The following is a 21,071-nucleotide window of genomic DNA, read 5'->3' on the forward strand; positions in this document are numbered from 1 at the left end:
CTGCACACACTCAGGAGCACTCCATTCTTCACTATTTCTTCTTAAGGACTCAGCCCTCCAAACACTGAAAACAATTGCTGCACTTGAACTGATAAATTGTAAAGTATTTTAATTCTCATTACAAGCTTCTCAGCACAAGCTTCATATCCTTTGGATGTAAATTATGGATTAAGACAAAAACACAAAGATTTTTCATTTCAGAGACTTATGAAGGGAGCTTTTACCTCTTACCAAAACAAACACCAACCATAAGTGTGAGGACATAAAGAGGAAAAAAATGAAATTCTTTAACCGTGGCTCAAGTGTGATAGAAGAGCCAACCAAAACACGATTGCAAATTTAAGATTCCAATCAGCGATTCAAGCAGATACGGGTAGATCTCTAACCTGGAGGGGTGCAGGCATCAGCTGGAGACTGTACAAATGTGGACCGTCTTTTTGTTGGCATGGGCAGGGCCATCTTCTGTTCCTTGTGTTTTGCCAATGCAGCTTGCACTGCCTCCGTATGGATGTCTGCAGATGGGGGTGGAAATCGGTGAGTACATCAGAAATCTGCATGGTAGAAGACGACGTCAAAGCAACCTATTGGGCTATCCTTCTGTAGCTGTGTAAGAAATGCCGGGCATGCAGCCACTTGGCAAGGTTAGGTGTAATAGAACCGGACATACTTACAAATCCAGCAAAACTGGCGAATCTCTCTCTCTCTCTCTCATATACACATACGACTACACACCTATTTTAACTTGCTTTCTGCTCACTTCATAAGTGTGGCTTGTCAACCTTCATAGCCTTTAGGGCTTTTGTTTGTGGTCAATTGAGGTGGGTGGGACAGAGGTGCATGCATGTTTCTTTCTCTTTTGTGGGGGGTTACTTTTTTTTTAAAATACCATGCCCACTTCTGTCATGCTCACCATTGGAATGCAGCCTCTAGAAGGCTGGGAAATTCCCAATTCAGCCCCTAGGCTGAAATAGGATTCCCACCTCAGTTTGGGCAGTGGTTCTGGAAACATGTCTGATTTCTTTCTTTTTAAAAAAATAAATTTTATTAAGGTTTATAGAGAAAAGTACAAAGCTTAATATATTTTCATTTAAAAAACAACAACCCCAAACAAAGACTTTTATGTAGATACAATAAAAACACAAAAGTGTGGTGGGGGGGAAATAGAGAAGGAAAAAGAATTAAAGAAAAAAGAGTACTATGGCTGATTTCACACCATATAAGAAGATCCACAACTAGTGATTTTCTGCTGCTATCTTTTCCCATAGAAAGTGTTCTATTTCTAAACATGCAACGTTGCATGAATGTATTGGGTTAGATTCTGCTGGAAGAGAGGTGATATCATGGGTTCAGCCTTCCCCCTTGCATGCTCCTTGAAACACTGCTCCAGAGGATTGTGGGGGGCCCTGGAATAGCATGGGAGGTGGCTTCAGGAACTACAGTGGCAAGGAGGAATTGACATAAATTCTACAGCAGCCCCTGCTGGATCTCAACCCATTACATGAACTGGAGGAGACCTCACATTTGCAATTCAGGGGCAGTCAATGTGCTCCCTTCCAGATGTTTTGGACTAGGGCTACTGTCAGTCCCCAACAATGGGCATGGATCAGGCATCCCCAAACTTCGGCCCTCCAGATGTTTTGTACTACAATTCCCATCCTCCCCGACCACTGGTTAGCTAGGGATCATGGGAGTTGTAGGCCAAAACATCTGGAGGGCCGCAGTTTGGGGATGCCTGGCATGGATGATGGCAATCGTAGTCCACAGGGCACCATGTTGGCCAGTCCTGCATTAATAATATAATAGGGCTGTCATATGTCTCGGGCACATCAGGGAATCAGGCTGCAAAATGGCGTCCAGACAGATTTTTGCTGAATTGGCAAAATGTATGGGAAAACCCAGATGTATGGCAAGTAGAGTGATTTAAAAAAAAAATATATTTTAAAAGCCCCCAAATCCCCAAAACATTTTTTTTTTGGGGGGGGGGAGATGATTCCCCCCAAAAAGCTCAACAACTTCAGGGAAAAGACTGCTCAACAACTTTGTCCAGATTTTCACTTTGGGGAATATGGCAACCCTATAATATAATGAATAGATACAATACATTTTCAAAGGTACAATTAACATTCTCTCTCCCCCCCTCCCCCCACCATGTGTTTATTTGCAAACCAGAATTGCAGAAAAGAGGAGATGGATTAAAACCTAAACAGGACAGTCCAAATATGGGACATGAAATCCCAACTGATTACCAATTCAAAATTTTCTGCCATCATTCATCCTCACCCATGTCAAGGTCTAGGAAACTTCTATTTTACTGACTGAGCCATGCCCATACATTCTAGGGAGTGAGAACCGCTCCTAAACAGGGTGCCTGCTATAAGTGAAATTAACCATGAGGCATGCACATAAAATGCTGCAAGTTTCTTTAAATTCAGAACCCTGAACGTTTGGGTTGTTTTCTAACCACGTTACAGGGGAACAGCACCCGTACTGCCAATTGTGGAGAAATTACTTTACTACAAAGGTCCTTCAGTGGGGATATCATTGAGAAAAGTGTATGTTTTTATACCTGCCTCTTTTAAAATCCAACTTGCGCTAGAAAACCAGCTTTCTCTGTACTACAGAGATATAAGAGCCCCAGAGTATAGTTCAACACAGGATCCGTATCCTTTAATTCAGTGAAAACTCCCAACTTAAACTGCATAGCAAAACACCCACCTAGGAGATATGCCAGTACAGATGTGAGTTCCTCTTTTGTTACCAGTCTTAAAGTGTGTGTGTGTGTGTGTGTGTGTGTGTGTTAGAGTTTTGGAACCCCACACAAAAGAATGTCAACTTTGCTGTCGGGGGGGGAAAAAAGGAGTAAAGCTCACCCATTTGCACAAAGCTAAAAGAGTAAGTATGGCTGACAAGTCACATAGCCCATAGACCCCCAAATCATCTCCCATGCAAATTGTTGGGCTCTATCCACACACCCACATATAGCTACAGCTGTATGAATGTCTGGAAGATTGCCTCCTAAAACCTGTTAGTCAATTCTGCCCTCAATAGAATTTTTCCTAACAGCATTTGAACATATCTGATGCTTTGTTCTTAAAGGCCTGGTAAAGCTTTGTGAGTTCAGCAGCAGCAGCAGCCTGCTCATGTTTGAACATTGTGCTCCAGAAGGGCCATTTCAGCAAGCTGACAGGGACCAGGGGGATTAGCCTGAAGGAGATTAGGCAAAAAGAAAGAGACTTCATGGTGTAAATGCCAACTACTGAACATGACTCATCTGGACAGGCACAGTAGTTCAATGCTACAGATGAAACAAACGCCACATGATTCATATACTTCAGGAACGACTTCTTTTTCAGGAGCACAATAAGAGGGAACAAATGGTGGTGGGAATGTTATTTTACCAAGAAAGGCAGGAAAACTCTTGTATGCTGAGAGGATTTAGCTGAGAGGGCTGAAAATGAATTTCCCGATTGGCTGGTGACTTTGGAGTGGTGGTGCACAAATTGGACAAAGGCAGAAAAGCAAATTACGATTCAGGACTCAAGAGTTTAACAATGACCACAGCGTGCCACGAGGGTGGAGCAATGATGTCATCAAAAGCTACCTGCAAGGCACGGAACTGCGGATAACGCAAACAAGCTAAGGAACATACCGGTAATACTAAAGCTAAGAAAATCATTCCTACTTTTAATAATGCTCACTAGTCAGACATGAGCCCCGAAGAGCCAGTGTGGAGTAGTGGCTAGAGTGTTGGACTAGGACCTAGGAGACTGGGGTTCAAATCCCCACTTGTCCATGAAGCTCGCTGGGTGACCTTGCACCAGTCACTGCCTCTCAGCCTGACCTACCTCACAGGATTGTTGTGCAGATTAAATCAGATGGGGGTGGGGGGAACCACCTATGTCACTTTGAGCTCTTTGGAGAATGGAATCAATACATAAATGAACAGAATTTGGGCATCTCTCCATGCCACCTAATACCTTGTCCCTTCTTGATCCAGCCAATACATGAGATCACCTGAATCCAGAGCTGTGCTAGTGGTGGTGGTTTTAAGTACTGCTATACAGGATCCTCTGCACATGAAACTCATGCTTTTGCAGCAAGAATGGGGCTTCTAGAAAATATCTTGTGGCTCCCAGCACACATTCGCAGATGCAGCACCTCCAAAATATAGACAGGAGGGCGGGAATGGTTTGTGAGCTGCAAATGAGTAGCAAATTCAAAGTGGTACCGCATCTTCTCCCTCTGCCTTAGCTAGCACTAAGAAGTAGAAATTTGGACATCAATGAGCCTGAAATGGTAGTTACAAGATCATGGCAACTTCTAATACCTGCTAGGGTTTGGAGACTCATGGTAGCTGCAGATGTTCACAAGAAGCAGACAGAATAAGTCTGACTATTTCTCTCATTGCTAGGTTTATGCATGTATCCTCCATACCAAGATGCATGTTCTGCATGTGAAAGCAGTAACACATAACTTGCCACCGAGGACGGATGAATCTCCTCACTCCGCTCTCTCACAAGGGCTGGAAACACCAGACAGAGGTGGTGAGAGACCCACTTTATGTGAACGTCTCAAGTTGCCTTCAGTGGGCAGAGATGATATGCTTCACATGGAAACATTTTGGACTGCACTGCATCTTGCAGGTTTCTGTCTCATGGAGTGAACCCTGGTATTTGGTAGGAGATTGTCATGAGGTCTTAGAAACAAAGGATGCATATCTCATCCAGTGAAACAAAGTTTGAGGAGTGATAACTGATTCCAAAATGTGAAGACACACACACACACACACGGCAGCATAAATAGAATTCTCATTTTATCCTCACAACCCTGTGAGATAGCTTGTGGTAAGATATACAGTAGTGAGTTGCATGGCTGCAGGGGAATTTTAACATGGGTAAACATATCTTCAAAAACCTGAAAGGCTGTCAGATGGAGTGTGGAGCAAGCTTGTTTTCTCCTGCTCCAGAGGCTAGGACCCAAATTGATGGATTCATGTTACAAGAAGGGAGATTCTGATGGAACATCGGGAAGAATTTCCTGACAGTAAGAGATGTTTGATAGTGGAACAGACTTCCACGGGAGCTGGCAGGCTTTCCTTCCTTGGAGGATTTTAAGCAGAGGTTGGATGGCCATCTTTCATGTATGATCTAGTTGAGATTCCTGTATTGCAGCGGGTAGGACTAGATGACCCTCGGGGGTACCCTTCAATTCTGCAATTCTATGATTCCATTCTCATATCCGAATCCAGCATACTAGACACTGGCCTCTGGTAGTGAATGCTCTACTTAAGGATTTATTTTTAGAAAAGCATTTTAAAAGACTGAAAAAGAAGTATGACACGAAAGGCCCTTTCTCCCTTAAAATCTAACACTCTAGTAAAGGCAGCTTGAAGGCTTGCTTCTGCAACAATGCTTGAAGTGAACAACAGAGCAGAACTCAAATCCCAGCCAGAAGAAAGATGCAGCAAATTCTACAGGAAGGATTTAGAATGAAAATGCTAAACTCATAGCCCTAATGTTTAAATCCTGGAGCTGCACTGAACTAAGTTTTACTTAGAGTAAACTCATAGGAAATCAACAAAGCTAAGTTAGTGATCGCCAATAATTTTCATGGGTCTGCTCTGAGGATAACTACCATTTGCTACAATCACCCATTTTTTGTTTTTTGTTTTGGTAAAAAAAAAACCCTCAATGTTTATCAGATGAATTTGTAGTAGCCTTACCGGATCGATAGCGTTCATCTCTAGCTCCCCCAGATCGTGCCCGATGATACTTGGATGAAGATGGTGCTGCTGATGGAGTGGGTGTCTGATTTCGGGGTTCCTTTTGCAGACCTGGGTCGACCCCTGGGGAAATATTACAAAAAAATACTACTTTATGAAAGAGTCAAAGAAAATAAATGGCTTCTTCTGATCAGCACTAAGGATCTGTATTGGCTGATTGCCCAGTAACAATATAGGTACTTTTGTACGCAAATGAGAAATTGACAACTGGCATATTTTTCCTGCAAAATCTTGCACAATTGCGGGATTTCCTTTACTGAGACTTTTAAGAAGGTAAAAAGGTAAAGATAAGGGACCCCAGGATGGTTAAGTCCAGTCAAAGCCAACTATGGGGTGTGGGGCTCATCTTGCTTTCAGGCCGAGGGAGCTGGTGTTTGTCCACAGACAGCTTTCCAGGTCATGTGGCCAGCAGGACTAAACCGCTTCTGGCGCAACGGGACACTGTGACGGAAGCTAGAGCGCACAGGAACACTGCTCACAGTACCTTCCTGCCACAGTGGTACCTATTCCTCTACTTGCACTGGCGTGCTTTCAAACTGCTAGCAGACAGAACGACGGAAACTCACCCCATTGCGGGGATTCAAACCTTTTAAGAACAGGCTACATGACCATCCACAAAAAATTATTTGAATATTACAGCGCAGGTAGAAAAAATCCCAGGAGTCTTGAATGCCTATATCCATACATATGTTATAGTGCTGTCTAAGTTGACCAAGGGTCAACTTGCTACTTAAAATTTAGTTGCCAACACCAGGTGCCTCCACATTTAAGCAACATTTGGAGATTCTTAACTCCCACCCCAATTACACTGCCCATGAAGGAACTAATAATTAAGTCATTATGCTTTTATCAGGAACATGGACAGCAACTGGCAAAGTGCAGTGCAGATGACGCACAACTAGGCACAAGCCTTTAGCGTTCTGCAGGCTGAAACATAGGCAAAAATGCATTCTCCTAGCAGGGCAGATAACAACATCTCCCAGCTGAGCAAGTAAGTGGCAGTTTATACCTCCTCTAGGAACAGCGAAGCTATCTCAGCTGCATTTCCCAGCCCTAAAAATCTGAGGAGCAACCTGAATAACCTTGCAATGTTTTCCCCCAGCACGACAGTTGTAGTTGCATACACTTCCCCCTTCCTTATTCTTTAGGGAAAGGAGAGTGTCGGAAGCCATCCGAGTTGGGGCAGAATGAGGAGGTTTGGGGAAAATAGTTGCAGCTAGGTTCAGTTTATTCTTGTATGCACATTTATCAGCAAATGTATGCATGTAGATTCATGAACCCAGAAGGATGAGTGCAGTGGAAAAAAAGGCATTTGGGGAGGAAAATATTACCCATGGAACTTGTTACTTCTAACCTTCCAAACTTGAGTCAAATAAGAAACTGATCAGAGTATGTCAGTCTAATTCCTGATACTTCATACCCTCCAACATTTCTCCGATGAAAATAGGGAAGTCCCATTCCATAATGATAATGTTATTGCCCCAGCCACTCTGGGCAGCTTCCAACATATATAAAAACATGTAAAACATTAAAAAAAAACACCCTTCCCTATACAGGTTTGCCTTGCCTATACAGGAAGACTCCGTACCCTCCAACATTTCTCCAATGAAAATAGGGACATCCTAAGGAAAAGTGGGACATTCCAAGATCAAATCAGAAACCAGGATAACTTCTCTAAATCAGGAACGTCCCTGGAAAATAGGGACACTTGGAGAGTGATATTTTTCAACCAAAGCCCTGAAGTCTTATAGGGATAATAAAAGCATTCAAGCACAATAAAGCAAACTACAAAAAGTTTATAAACACGGTGGTATAGGCTTGTTTGGATGTGGGAAGGGAAATGTTTTATTTTAAAAGTTGCTGACCTTTCTGAATGAACAATTGGAATCTGCTATTTTTACTAAGTAGGCCACAATAGAGAAATGGATTATTTCACAGAAAGCTACCTGACTTGGAAATCTGATACGCAGTACAATCATTTTTTAAAAAGATTGGCAGGAAGTGCTTGGAAAAATAAGTTGTTTACAATTTGGGAGACGAGGGCCTTAAGAGTGGAAGTGGAGGCATTCACTAGACAGGATGAGTGATGTTATCCCCAGTTTAGCAATAAATTCATAGCTTAGATCAGCATTTTTCAATGTTTCCACCTTCCGCATTGATTTGCTTGTCAAGGAATTGCATTATGAAGAATTCTGAAGCAAGTTCTAGGGTTCTGCTCACACAAGATACTGGCTGTGCCTCATGGTCAGAGCTGAACCAATATCCTAACACAGCAGTTCTCAAATGGTGGACCAGGGGACATCTGTGGCTGGGTCTCCATACCACAGCTTGCCCAATCTCTCCTCGCTCACCCACCCTGCCCCTGCCAAACCCCAGTAATTTTCAGTCCTCTCAAATAGGTCCTGGGAGGTGGAAATTTGAGAATTCCTGTATTAACACACACAACAAACCATCTCCTAAAGATGCACACATTACAGAAGAAAATTGGTAGGGAAGGGCAAACTTTGCCTGACACTGCAGATCCTCACATTAAGCAACTCTGTATACACTTTCAAGGAACACAGTTTGAAGACCAATAACATATATAATGAGTTTAATTATGGTATGGCTATATTCTTTATTGCTTGAGGTCAGGTTTGAAAAATCCAACTGCCTGGGTCACATAAGAATCTGAAATTCAGTGCTGACTCCTAAAACATAACTTGCTGGCATCAATATAAAATTGATCACATGCATAACAAGTAACAGTTTCACAACTGCAGGAAATAGCTGCAAATCACAAGATTCCTGCCCCCCTTCAATGAACTGCCCCCGATTACAGTCTCCAATGAAAACTAGGCTACATTTAGAGAGTTTGCCATTTTTTTAAAATAAAAAAGTCATGTGTTTGGGTGGTTTTGGATGAAGAGGTGAACTGTCTCTGAGGAGAAAGTAAGCCTTTACCACTAATACATGGAATCAAACATTTATAGAATTTCATAAATTTCTAATCTTTAAAACGGTCCCTGACGAATGAGAGGAGCAGAAAGGTGGGAGTGGGAATACTTAGAAAAAGTTGTGTGAAATAAAATAAGCAAATCTGAACCAAAGTTAACCCAATTCTGCAACAAGAAAAACCTAGCCCTGCAACTTGTAAAAAATATATGCTTATGTTTATAATTTAATTCATTTTATAATTTAATTCATTTCATTTGAATCTCACCTTTCTTCCACCAAGGAAGTTGGCACCATACCAGGAATTTCTAGCCATTCTCCCATTAGGCCCTCAACAGACCCACTTTGCTTCAGCCAAGTTGCTGCATTGCGAGCCTTCAGCCCTTGCCCCAGGACATGTTTTTATTATTTTGCATAATCAACTGCATGTTTTTTTCTATTCTGCATAATTTATTCTGCTTCTGCATGCCGCACAAAAGCACAAGAGTCTATATGGAGCTCTGAAGACACAACTTTTGACCACAGGAAAACACTCCTGAATAAAATGTGATTTCAGGAGGCACTGGTTCAATAATTTCAAGCCTAACTACAAAATATTAAGGACTAGAAACTTGCTTTGTTTTCTAAATACAAGCTTGAACTTATAAAGAAGCTGATTTCTACATTATGTGCTTTGTCTGTATTTGCACAAAATCGTGGTATACACTAAGCCCTACCTGTATATTCACTCTTCACTTAGTAAGCAATTTTCATGTTAAACATACAATGCTCGCTCTAACATACCCACATAATTATTTAAGGCCCATCAGTCCATGAACCTAGCACTGTTAATTATAGTTTTCTTCTACTGTCGTTTCAGCTGCTAATTAGCAGTCACACTGGATATCAGCTCAGTGTTGCATGAAAAGCAGAGGAATTATAAGAAGAGATCAAACTGCTTTTTTGTAGATAAATAACAAGGTTCTAAAATTAGCTGGAAATCCCCAAAGAATAAAATATACTTATTTGTAGCATTGCTGGGGAAAGCTCACCGATGAGCAAGAATGGGAAAATTACAGACTATTGAAGCCTGGGGGAGCAGAAAGATTCACAAGTGTTTCTTCCATTTTCCCCCCTTCTTGTTTTTCTCTTCTTCTTTTCTGTTCATTGCAACAGGATGAATGTAACATGATAGAGGGATATGTGCCAAACATTTAGAGCTGTGATGAACCGACAACTGAAGATGCTGGACGTTCTTTACTGGCTAGCCAAACGGGATGTCCAATGTTTGGTAGCAAATAAATGTAGCAGCTATAGGTAGGGACCTCTTACAAACTGGCAAAATACTACAGGCAAATACAGACAAAGATACAGACAGTGTGTGTGTGTGTGTGTGTGTGTGAGAGAGAGAGAGAGAGAGAGAGAGAGAGGGGGGGGGAGAGAGGGAGGGAGGGAGAAAGAAAGTGTGGGTGGGTGTTTACATTTCAACTGTCATTTCTTTCATGGCTTTGGTTCCCAATTTTCACAAGTTTACACACACAAAAAAAGTTTGTCAGAACAGCATGCTTGCCATGTTGGTCCCAGAGGGTGAGACTAACAAAGAACTAAAACATACTGTCATTCAAATGGGGCGAGACGTGGAAATTTTTCTACAAAAAACAACAACCCAATGCATCTTTACAATAACATTCAGGTTTGCAGAGGATTACAAAATAACGGAGAGCAGTCAGAAATACACTTCACACCCACGACTTCACTTTCAATCCTAGACATTTTTCTCTTGGGATAACCCGCAGCATTAAAAAATGTCTTCAAAGTAAACTAAACGAAGTAATGGGGGAAGTACATGGAAAAAAGAGACAACTACCGTACCTTTCTTGACGCACTTTTAATATGTGTCCCATACACAAGGTATTAAGACTTTTAATACGTATACTCAAAAGACTTCTGGAATCGTTGTTTATCAGACTCCAGTACTTATCTCTGAAGAAAAACTATTCAACAATTGTTTTAGTGTATTCTAGAGAGAATGCAAGGAATGGATTTATGTCAGCACTAATAAAGGGAGCAGTTATAAACCACAGCACTTACTTGCACAAAGGGTTGCATAGCTTACCTTGGATAACCATATGAGATATAAGTGAGAGTAAAAGAGCAAAAAAGTTTTTTCGGGTGCTTCAATAAAAGTCCTGCAGCTAATGGTACAACTATAAAGTAGCCTAAGCCATGCCTTGGGGAGAGGTTTGTGTAGTCCAAATTCAAAATCATTTAAGTCAAGTTTAGAACAGAATTGCAATTAAATGGTTTGGGACCTGTCTTGCCTCAAACTGCTTATTCTGGAAAATCAGAAATGTGATGAAATAAAGAAAAAGAGCTGGCTACTACCTCTATATTGATGGCTGCTCAACCCAGACCTCAGATGGCCTCTTCCAGTAGTTTCAGGTACATATTTAAAAGTACAAAGGGAGAGAACCTAAGATTCAATCTGTAAGCCTTGAAATTAACAGAAAATTGATTAGCCAGCTCAAAGTTTTCTTTTTCTTTTTCTTGGCAGAGATCTCCCTGGATCTTTAGACCATTTGCACCCCCACCCTTATACAGGATGATCTTCAAAATTCTGTTAGGCAGAGCTGGGAAGTCAACTTGGACCAACTCAATGCCAGCAAACATTTAAGTACTATACTTGTAAAACAGTGGGGTCAACAATGTCATGGCAGAAATACAATACTGAAAGATTTTAAAAATTAACTATGGTCAGCTCAAGGGCACCTTATGCACATTTTTGCCCGCAAAACTGCAGGGGATACTTGATCTCTGCTGGAAATGTCAAATTAAATAAGCATTAACAGGTTTCACAATCCACATAGCAATAACTTCTTTCCAGAAGAGTTTACGCAGTTTGTTTAATGCTAAGAAACCCAAGTATTGACTGTAACAATCTTTGGACTAATACCAAGCAAAGGTAATAGGCCACTTTAAAAACAAACAAACTGAAAATAGAGTGCCTAGCTGAGCCTACCTAAGGGCTCCAATCCAGCACACATGTATCTGGGAGTAAGTCCCACTTGAGTTTGCAAGTGCTTGCTTCAGAGGGTTGCACTGTATCATACTTTGGCACTGAAGGTAACCCATTCAAATGCACCCTATTCCCACTCGCAATTTGCCACCTTTTTAAAAAGGTATCCAGAAACAGCTGCCAGCCTACAAGCAAAGTGTACTGGAATGCAAGTCAGCTGCAGGGCAACCAGGTCACTCTATTTTGGTACCCAAACCAGCATTAAGAAAGCACTATATCAGGGTTCACATAGGAGAATACAATTCTTTCCCCAAATGTAAGTCTGATTTTCAATGCAGTGCTGTCAATGCAGTGCTGTTAGCTGCCATTCAACTCACATGTAGTACAGTACAGAGCCCGCCACAAGAAAATCAGCCAGTGTTATCCACACATTCAGCGGTATCCAAGGACTCTTGAATACCTAAAGGTTTTCCTAATCCCAGGTTCACACATTATTAAGACACAGACTATAATTGTAATGGAAAGAAACAAATTATGACCCTGGGTTTCAACCATGGTTCGTTTAATGTGACATGTGAACCAAGCCGTTATTTTAGAGCAACAAAAGCTGAGTCATTTGGTTTTCAAAACTGTCAAGAAACCAAGAATCTAGGTCAGGCATCCCCAAACCTCAGCCCTCCAGATGTTTTGGACTACAATTCCCATCTTCACCAACCACTGGTCCTGTTAGCTAGGGATCATGGGAGTTGTAGGCCAAAACATCTGGAGGGCCGCAGTTTGCAGATGCCTGATCTAGGTATTGCTTGCTGCCTTCAGGAGTCAATTCCTAGCAAAATTGGCATCAGCAGAACAGGGGGGTGGGGGTGGAATTAGGTGCATAAACTACCAGTTATCAGCTATACACTATTGAGGAGGAGAGGGTAACATTACCTTGTCATTGACTAGGGCAGGCATCCCCAAACTGCGGCCCTTCAGATGTTCTGGCCTACAACTCCCATGATCCCTAGCTAACAGGACCAGTGGTCGGGGATGATGGGAATCGTAGTCCAAATCATCTGGAGGGCCGAAGTTTGGGGGTGCCTGGACTAGGGAATTGGTCACAAAATGTGTCCATATTCGAACAGTCTCAAGTTTTGGGGAAGGCAAAGTGGGAGGGCTCAACCTCTAAACAGGAAAATAAAACAATGAAACACTTTTTACGATGCTTGGTTACTGGGGATAGAAAGACTCTGACTCGTCATGAATTGTGTGCACTAGGCAACAGGTACTTCTCATACCTGCACAACCTTATTCCACACAACAACATTCCAAAGGGCAACCAATACACTACCTGGGGGAAATAATCTGCAAATACTGCAGCTTGAATATTGGGGAAATGCAGTATTTTATATTGGGGGAAGTGCATTCAAGCCCCTCACAACAAATGACCCCAAACTGCACATTTATGGGGCAATTTAAATAAACACAATCTGGCCGGACCTGGAGACAGGGGTGCCAACTTGAATAAAATATTGCTGGGGGGAGGAAATAAGCCCTGCCTTGCATAATTAATCACAAGATGTGGCACATGCACACCATTTGAATGGCAATGCCCATGAACTTTGGGAGTCCCTGGTCCCCTCAAATATTTTACTGGAGATGGGAGAGACTTCGGCCCCTAGGAACTGACTCCTATGCTTGGATATGACTGTTTTCCTAACTGAAGTTTTCTATAGAATTAAAGACCCAAACTTTAAAAACAAAAACATATAAGCTACCCAATATATGCCTTTTGGAGCAAACCCAATCCTACTGGGGAACAAAGAAAGCAGCAATTATACTGCAATGAAATGGGGAGGAGGGGGAGCTGAACTTCCTCTAGGAAATCTGTATGACATGACATTTATGCTGAGTAAAATAAAAGCAGCTGACACCTTGTCTGTATTTTGGCAGGGTTGCCAGGTTAGCTATTAACTTGTCTGCTGCCTCCTCTCTACTCCACCCTGAACCCCAGGATCATGACTGTGTCTGAGCTTGCTAGAAGTGAGTCAGTTCACTTTAAAAAAAACGGAATTTTGGCATGCCATTTGTCATACCCAATCTGTGCACCATAATTTTGTGTGAAACATGTCAAGTAAGGTGTGTGGGCAGCCTTGCCACTAACACGCTGCAATGAGTCCGCTATTATAAAAGAATAGAATAGAATAGAATAGAATAGAATAGAATAGATACTTTATTGTCATTGTACATAGCACAACGAAATTGAATGCCATCCCATAAAAAACAAAATAAAAGAACATGGAGGAATAAATTCCATCTCTGTACAGTGCCCGGTTTCCTTTAGCTGGCTGACAAATGATGATGATGTTTATGAACATCACTCATTCCTTTGGTTGCTCTTACACTTACCACTACAGCACAGCTATTTAAAAGCAGCAGCTAGGGGTGCTTTATTAAGGGCAATGAGAAAACTGATGGACACCCTCTACCCGCTCCTGGCATGGGACAAAGTAAAGATTGATTCACCCTGTGGTAAATGTCACATAATTAAGATGTGAGAAAATATTCCAATTTGAGATTAATACAGTTGTTGTTGTTGTTGATGATGATGTTGTTGTTGTTTAACATAAGAATTTAGGAGGATTCATAAAGTGAAGAAGGATTTAAGATTGAGGGTTGGCATACTGCTTCAGTAGTATTCACACAAAGGATGAAACAGTTGTACCGATTGGTTCCAAGAGCCACCATGCAGCAACATTACAGGTAGAAGTCTGTCATTACCTCTGGATAGGTAAAGGTAAAAGGTAACGGACCCCTCCTGGACGGTTAAGTCTAGTCAAAGGTGATTATGGGGTTGTGGTGCTCATCTTGCTTTCAGGCCGAGGGAGCTGGCATTTGTCCACAGACATCTTTCTGGGTCATGTGGCCAGCATGACTAAACCGCTTCTGGAGCAATGGAACACTGTGGCGGAAACCAGAACGCACGGAAACGCCGTTTATCTTCCTGCCGCAGCGGTACCTATTTCTCTACTTGCACTGGCGTGCTTTCAAACTGCTAGGCTGGCAACAGCTGGGACAGAACAATGGGAGCGCACCCCGTTGAACCACCGACCTGCTGATCAGGAACCCCAAGAGGCTCAGTGGTTCAGACCAAAGTGCCAACTGCATTCCTACCTCTGGATAAGGTGTATATTAACAGCAGTGAGGAGACCAGGATCTATTGGAAGCTCTGGATGATTTGCCATAGATCAATAAGGATACTTCCATATTGTTTAACAACAGCAACAACAAAGCCTCCCCCCCACACCCCCCTAAATTAGACAGATGAAATGAAGAAGCCTAACCTGAAGTGTGTGAAAGGACTGTGAGCTAAGTTTCATTCTGGAACTGAAAACCAATTAGGCTTAGAACATCCTCTGAAGGCTAATTCTAAGTGTTTATCTTTTGCATATGGCTCTGGATGGTAGATCTTGGGGTTCTAGGGGTAAAAAAAACAAAGCAGAGCCAACAAACCTGAAGTCTGTCCTTCCCTGCTCTGTTATTGTTGTTTAGTCATTTAGTCGTGTCCGACTCTTCGTAACCCCATGGTCCAGGAGCACGCCAGGCACTCCTGTCTTCCACTGCCTCCTGCAGTTTGGTCAGACTCATGTTCATAGCTTCGAGAACACTGTCCAATCATTTTGTCCTCTGTCATCCCCTTCTCCTTGTGCCCTCAATCTTTCCCAACATCAGGGTCTTTTCCAGGGAGTCTTCTCTTCTCATGAGGTGGCCAAAGTATTGGAGCCTCAGCTTCAGGATCTGTCCTTCCAGTGAGCACTCAGGGCTGATTTCTTTCAGAATGGATAGGTTTGATCTTCTTGCAGTCCATGGGACTCTCAAGAGTCTCCTCCAGCACCATAATTCAAAAGCATCAATTCTTCAGTGAATTCTGTTATACTTGCTCACAAACCTAAGGGTAGAATTTTGAGCAAAAGCCACAACAGTGGAGCTAAAGACCTAGGTGACATGCAAAACTGTACTTTTGTGCCTGTATTTATGCATAATGCAAGATTGGGTGGGAAATCCATTCAGCCACCTGGATGCTTTGCATAGAATAATTTGCCCGTATGGTAAGCCAAAGAGCAAACATGCAAAACACAGGAGGATGACCAATCAAAAATACAGAATTAATCTCCCCTGCTTATGCGTTAAATGTAGAAATTGCTGCCTGTGCTATTTTACAAAGCTTCACCATTCTTGGCCTTCTCCTGAAGCTGGGTGGTTTTACTCCTCTCCTTAAATTTATGTCAGTGTGTACTGAATGCCAAAAAGATCAATGACAGGAAATTGGCAAGAATCAATGCAAGCATTTGGCTGCCTAGTTTAATTAACAAAGCAAAGGAATATGATATACAACCTTACCCTTGCCCTAATTTCTTCTAGTTTTCCAGAAGGACAATGCAGTTTATTTGTTTATTTATTTAACTTAATTTATTAGATGCCCCATAACTGTGATTCTCTGGGCGATGTACAAAGAAATGTTAAAGCAGGATGAAATATACATCATTATCAGCCAAGATCCAAAAAAACCCACAATGATGACACTACTCCGTTGGCGCTGGACACCAATTAAACTTCAACTGAGCACTCCTCAGTGCTGGAGCAGCTGTAACTCACCAGGCATTTTTGTTCATAAGTGGTGGGATTATATGTGCAATGGCTATATGGCTAATGCAATAAACTTTGATTTGGTGGGATTACAAACCAAAAGACCTATTCTGAAAGGATATATTCACCACACTCACACTGATAATCATCATCTGGAGTTGGACCCTAACCTAGCGTTGTTGTTTTTTGTCACTGGCTAAAACATTTCTGTTCCCTTACCTACAAAAACTCTGATAATGCTCCTATTGTCAGCCACCAGGACGGAAATATACTGCTTTATCAAAGAGCTCTCCAAGTGGTGTACAAATAAAATTGTAAATAAAACACAGCTAAAATCCACAAGCCAATTAAAAACATAAAACCATCATCATTAAAAACAAAAATAAAATTAATAAAACTTTGAAAAGAAAGAGAGGTCACTAAATTATTTGGCTTGCCGAAACAAAAAAAGCTTTTGACAGGCATCTAAAATAATAATAGCAAGAATGAAGATAACATGATCACTATCAGTACCTGAGTACCTAAACAACTCATGAAAATGATACCAGTAAATTTTGACAACCACATGCAATTATGTAAGCAAATAAGATGAATTTTTTTCTAGGACATGATCTACTTCTATGTTACCCTCAAGTGCTGAGTAAACTGCCCGCATCCTCAGCTTTTAAGGAGAGTGCACCAATTCAGGCCACTAGGATGGATCAGCATGTCTATCTCTAAACATCTCAATTTTGGCTTGAATTTTCAATTATTTGCCTGAGGGTAAGCAAATAAAGACGCGGGTGGCGCTGTGGGTTAAACCACAGAGCCTAGGGCTTGCCAATCAGAAGGTCGGCGGTTCAAATCCCCACGACAGGGTGAGCTCCCGTTGCTCAGTCCCTGCTCCTGCCAACCTAGCAGTTCAAAAGCATGTCAAAGTGCAAGTAGATAAATAGGTACTGCTCTGGCAGGAAGGTAAACGACGTTTCCGTGCGCTGCTCTGGTTTCGCCAGAAGCGGCTTAGTCATGCTGGCCACATGACCTGGAAGCTGTACGTCGGGTCCCTCAACCAGTAAAGCGAGATGAGCGCCACAACCCCAGAGTCGTCCGCGACTAGACCTAATGGTCAGGGGTCCCTTTACCTTTAGGCACAGGGCTGGCCCAAGACATTTTGGCACAGGAGGTGAACCACAAAATGCCCCCCCCCACCAGCCAGAGAAGATGGGTGAGTGAAGATCTACATTAGGAACAGGAAAGGGAGAATCAAATAAACCTTACCCGATGGTTGAAATGGGAATCAAAGGCTGTTGTGAGGGGGGAAGGGGACCTGCTCTGAATCACACCAAGTGGGTGCAGAGTCAAGGAGACCCCAGAGGGCAGCCCCCACTATTCCCTCCTTAGGGGTAGGTAGAGACCAGCAGGACCTCCTATAGGCCAAGAGGCCACTGTAGAAGCGGCATGGGGGGGGGAGGGCTACCAAGGAGGCAGATCTGACCACCAAGGAGTATGCTGAAGCTGCCACTGCCACCATGGCAGCAGCAGGCAATGCGTTCCTTGGAGGCCGTATCTGTTCCCCCTGTAGATGCCTGAGACAGTCACCTCATATTGCCTCATGGGTGGGCCAGCCCTGGGTAGGAGGAAGCACTGATCTGTTGCAAATCACTCCGTTGTGAGTAAGGTTAGTAGAGTTGCACAGTCAGGTTAAGCAAGGAGCTGACATGTGAAGGATTCTGCTTTGTGGTAGCAGACAAAAGTTGTGCTTGACTTTCGCATCCCTTTCAACATGAGGATTTGGGAGGCTGCTTTTTGCCTGATGTTTTCCAATGCAAGGATAACCTCCAAGGGAGTGGGGAGGAGAGGATGCGCACACCCTTGTGTGAATATCATGCAAGCATTTATTATGCCAGGATAACAGAAAGATGCTGGTTTCTCCCCCACCAGCCGGAGCTTCTCTATATTCCGCAGGTCTTGTAGTTTGTGGAAAACTACAAGTTCAAATCAAGGATAGAGGAAGGAAGATATTTTGCCTCAACCCCCACGTGAGTTGTGCTTCCTTTACAGCAAGAAGCACATTCAAAAGCTGTATGCTTCCTCAAAGTTCTAAGCACAATTAAGCATCTCACTTCCAAGAAGCGATTTGTTTTTCTTCTATTCCGGCCTGGAAGCAAGGCCATTCATTTTCACTGGCAGCTAACACACCTGGACAGGAATGAGACTCACTGATGGCTGGCTCTATGTGCCTTCTATAACAAAAAGCAGCCAAGCAAGATTTTGAGATTAGGGGAGGAGGCAGGCTGCAGAGTATTTACAGTAAATCAAGCACTGCTGTCCTGCTCCCTGACAAAGCAAACAGGAGTCAGCTAAGCCTGGCAGATGTTGGGTGGCTGTATTTAGAATTCCCTTTAGAATAATCCTGTTGGATCTGCAGTTTCTGCTGGCGAGATCTTCTAGATAGGCAACATGGTAGCAGTATTTTTGTAGGGGATTTTATGAGCTGCTGCTGAAGGTTTAATGGCCATTAGTTTTGAGCTGCATCTCCCCTTTAGTTCCTTGAAAGGCATCTCATAAATAAAATGGCTGGCAATGTTTTTTTTTGGGGGGGGAGGGGAGACTGGCAGAAGTGTTCCATTATTAGGCCTCAATAACAAAGTCAACAATGTGCTCATTCATAATCAGTAGCAAAGCCAGAGAGGCAGATGTGAAAGGAAATGCATATGGATGTTATAGGTAGGTCCATGCATGTTGGCATCTTTCAGTTTAGTAGCAATTTAAAACACACACACACATACACACAATATACCTGTATGAGATATAAACATTAATTTAAAATTCCTAGAATCCAGCACCACAGTTAAGCTCTCAAGCCTCTGCATGCTGGCACGTCCAACAGGTAGATTGTGATCTACCAGTAGATCACTGGATGTCTGTGGTAGATCACTGGCTGCCCTCCAAAGAAGCTCAACAACTTTGGCTCCCCTAAACTGAACCCCCCAAAACAGGGCTTTCCTTCCTATAAAAAACTCAACAACTTTGACCTGAACCCCCCAAAACAGGGTTTTTCCTTCCTATAAAAAACTCACAACTTTGTCCTAAACCCATCCCCAAATGGGGTAGATCACTGCCATTTTTTAACTCTGTGAGTGCACAGTATATTGGGAGTTGGCCACCCATGTAAGAAGATGGAGCTTGAAAGCAGACATATGGCATCATGAAGCCTGTACAGTGATCACGACACTGTAGTCTGAAGTTGCAGAGCTACACATATGGCAGTTCCTGTAATTCAGAGCAGATTACAGCTGACATTTCTTATTTCAAATCCATGGCTGAAAATGTATTTCATGCAGTATAAAAAGTGAGGTGCATAAGAAGCAGCCTTTGTCTTTTTCATCTACATTGAATAGCAACGTTTTTATCCAGGACAAATCAGTTGTGTTTTGTAAGAATGTACAATATGGGTTAAGGGAAATGATTCCACTAAAGTATGTCTAAATAAGTTGTCTAGTAGCTGAAAAGTATTACTACAAGCTACCATACTATCATAAAACAGTCCCTGTTGTCCAAAGGGTGTAAAAAAAAAAGTATATTGAGGAATAAGCATGCAGAAGATAACACAACTGCCTAGTGATGTAGACTAACTTCTTTGGGGGGTGGCTGAAATTAAAAATAAATCAATGGCATGTGCTGAGGGCAAGAAACATTGGCAGACCTGGAACCTTCACATGGCATTGACCTGCTTATTGATCCGCCTGCATTTGAGAAAGGAGATAAGAAGACAGGGCTTGCTATGGGCTCTCCTTTTCAGGAGGGGAGGGGGAGGGGAGAGCAAAAAGAAAAGGTAAATGAACAGTGGTTGGTTATTTGAAAAAAGTTGCCTAATACAAGCCACAAAGATGCCTGAGAAGAGCCTGCTCATACCACTATAAATGCTATTCTTAATTTTTACAAAATAAAGGCCTGGTTATCCAAATAACAGTTGGAAAAGCTAGATCCATTCCCTAAAGAGAGCCATGCAAAAGTAATAATATGCAGTTAGGAACATTGTATTTAAAGACAACACACAATCAATTTATATGACTATAGTATGTGCACCAGGCAAAATGATACACAGTATTCCAATTTCTTCCAGCAACAAAATCTTTTGAATGAATGTCCATCATTTTCCAAAAACTACATCCCTGCCCCTAATGCACATATTGATCTTGGAACATTTTGATAACTGGGAATGCTATACTAGAAACTACCACCAGAAAGAGGCAGAATGGAAAGGTTTAGGGCAGGCATCCCCAACCTTCGACCCTCCAGATGTTTTGGACTACAATTCCCATCATCCCTGACCACTGGTCCTCTTAGCTAGGGATCATGGGAGTTGTAGGCAAAAACATCTGGAGGGCCGCAGTTTGGGGGTGCCTGGTTTAGGGGTTCATAAGCTGGGAGAACAAAGGGATGGACATAGACAAGTCTTTCATCATGACTGCTGGAAGCCTATCGCAGATTCTGCTCTCTGATACTTTACTATACAAACCACCACATGCACACTTGTTTTTTCAATGCCATGTTGGTGAAATTTTTATATAGGATTGTTAAACAGCAGCATAATAATGGTTGTGCACATTTAGAGGTTCTATAAATAAAAAGAGTTAGCAATTAAGAAGATGAAAGAAATGAAAGACCCAGGGATTGATTGACGCTTTTAATGAATAGCCCTGAATTGAGTCACTAGCAAGAATATCCCATTGTTAGTAGTTTTACATTGCC

The 21,071-nt window shown here is 42.3% G+C and overlaps 1 protein-coding gene across 3 annotated transcripts in view; it reads right to left on the reverse strand.

Annotated features, from left to right (window-relative positions):
- Positions 1 to 21,071, reverse strand: part of DIP2B (disco interacting protein 2 homolog B) — a 175,324-nt gene that overhangs the window by 61,770 nt on the left and 92,483 nt on the right. For all 3 annotated transcript variants that reach the window (XM_035103799.2, XM_035103797.2, XM_035103798.2), the window contains exons 3-4: positions 5,723 to 5,845; positions 387 to 512 (exon numbers count right to left, since the gene is read on the reverse strand). In XM_035103799.2, the coding sequence (XP_034959690.2) occupies positions 387 to 512; positions 5,723 to 5,845 (249 nt within the window). The remainder of the gene's footprint in view (positions 1 to 386; positions 513 to 5,722; positions 5,846 to 21,071) is intronic.

This window comes from Zootoca vivipara, chromosome 2 (genome assembly GCF_963506605.1).
Source record: "Zootoca vivipara chromosome 2, rZooViv1.1, whole genome shotgun sequence".
NCBI classification, from domain to species: domain Eukaryota; kingdom Metazoa; phylum Chordata; class Lepidosauria; order Squamata; family Lacertidae; genus Zootoca; species Zootoca vivipara.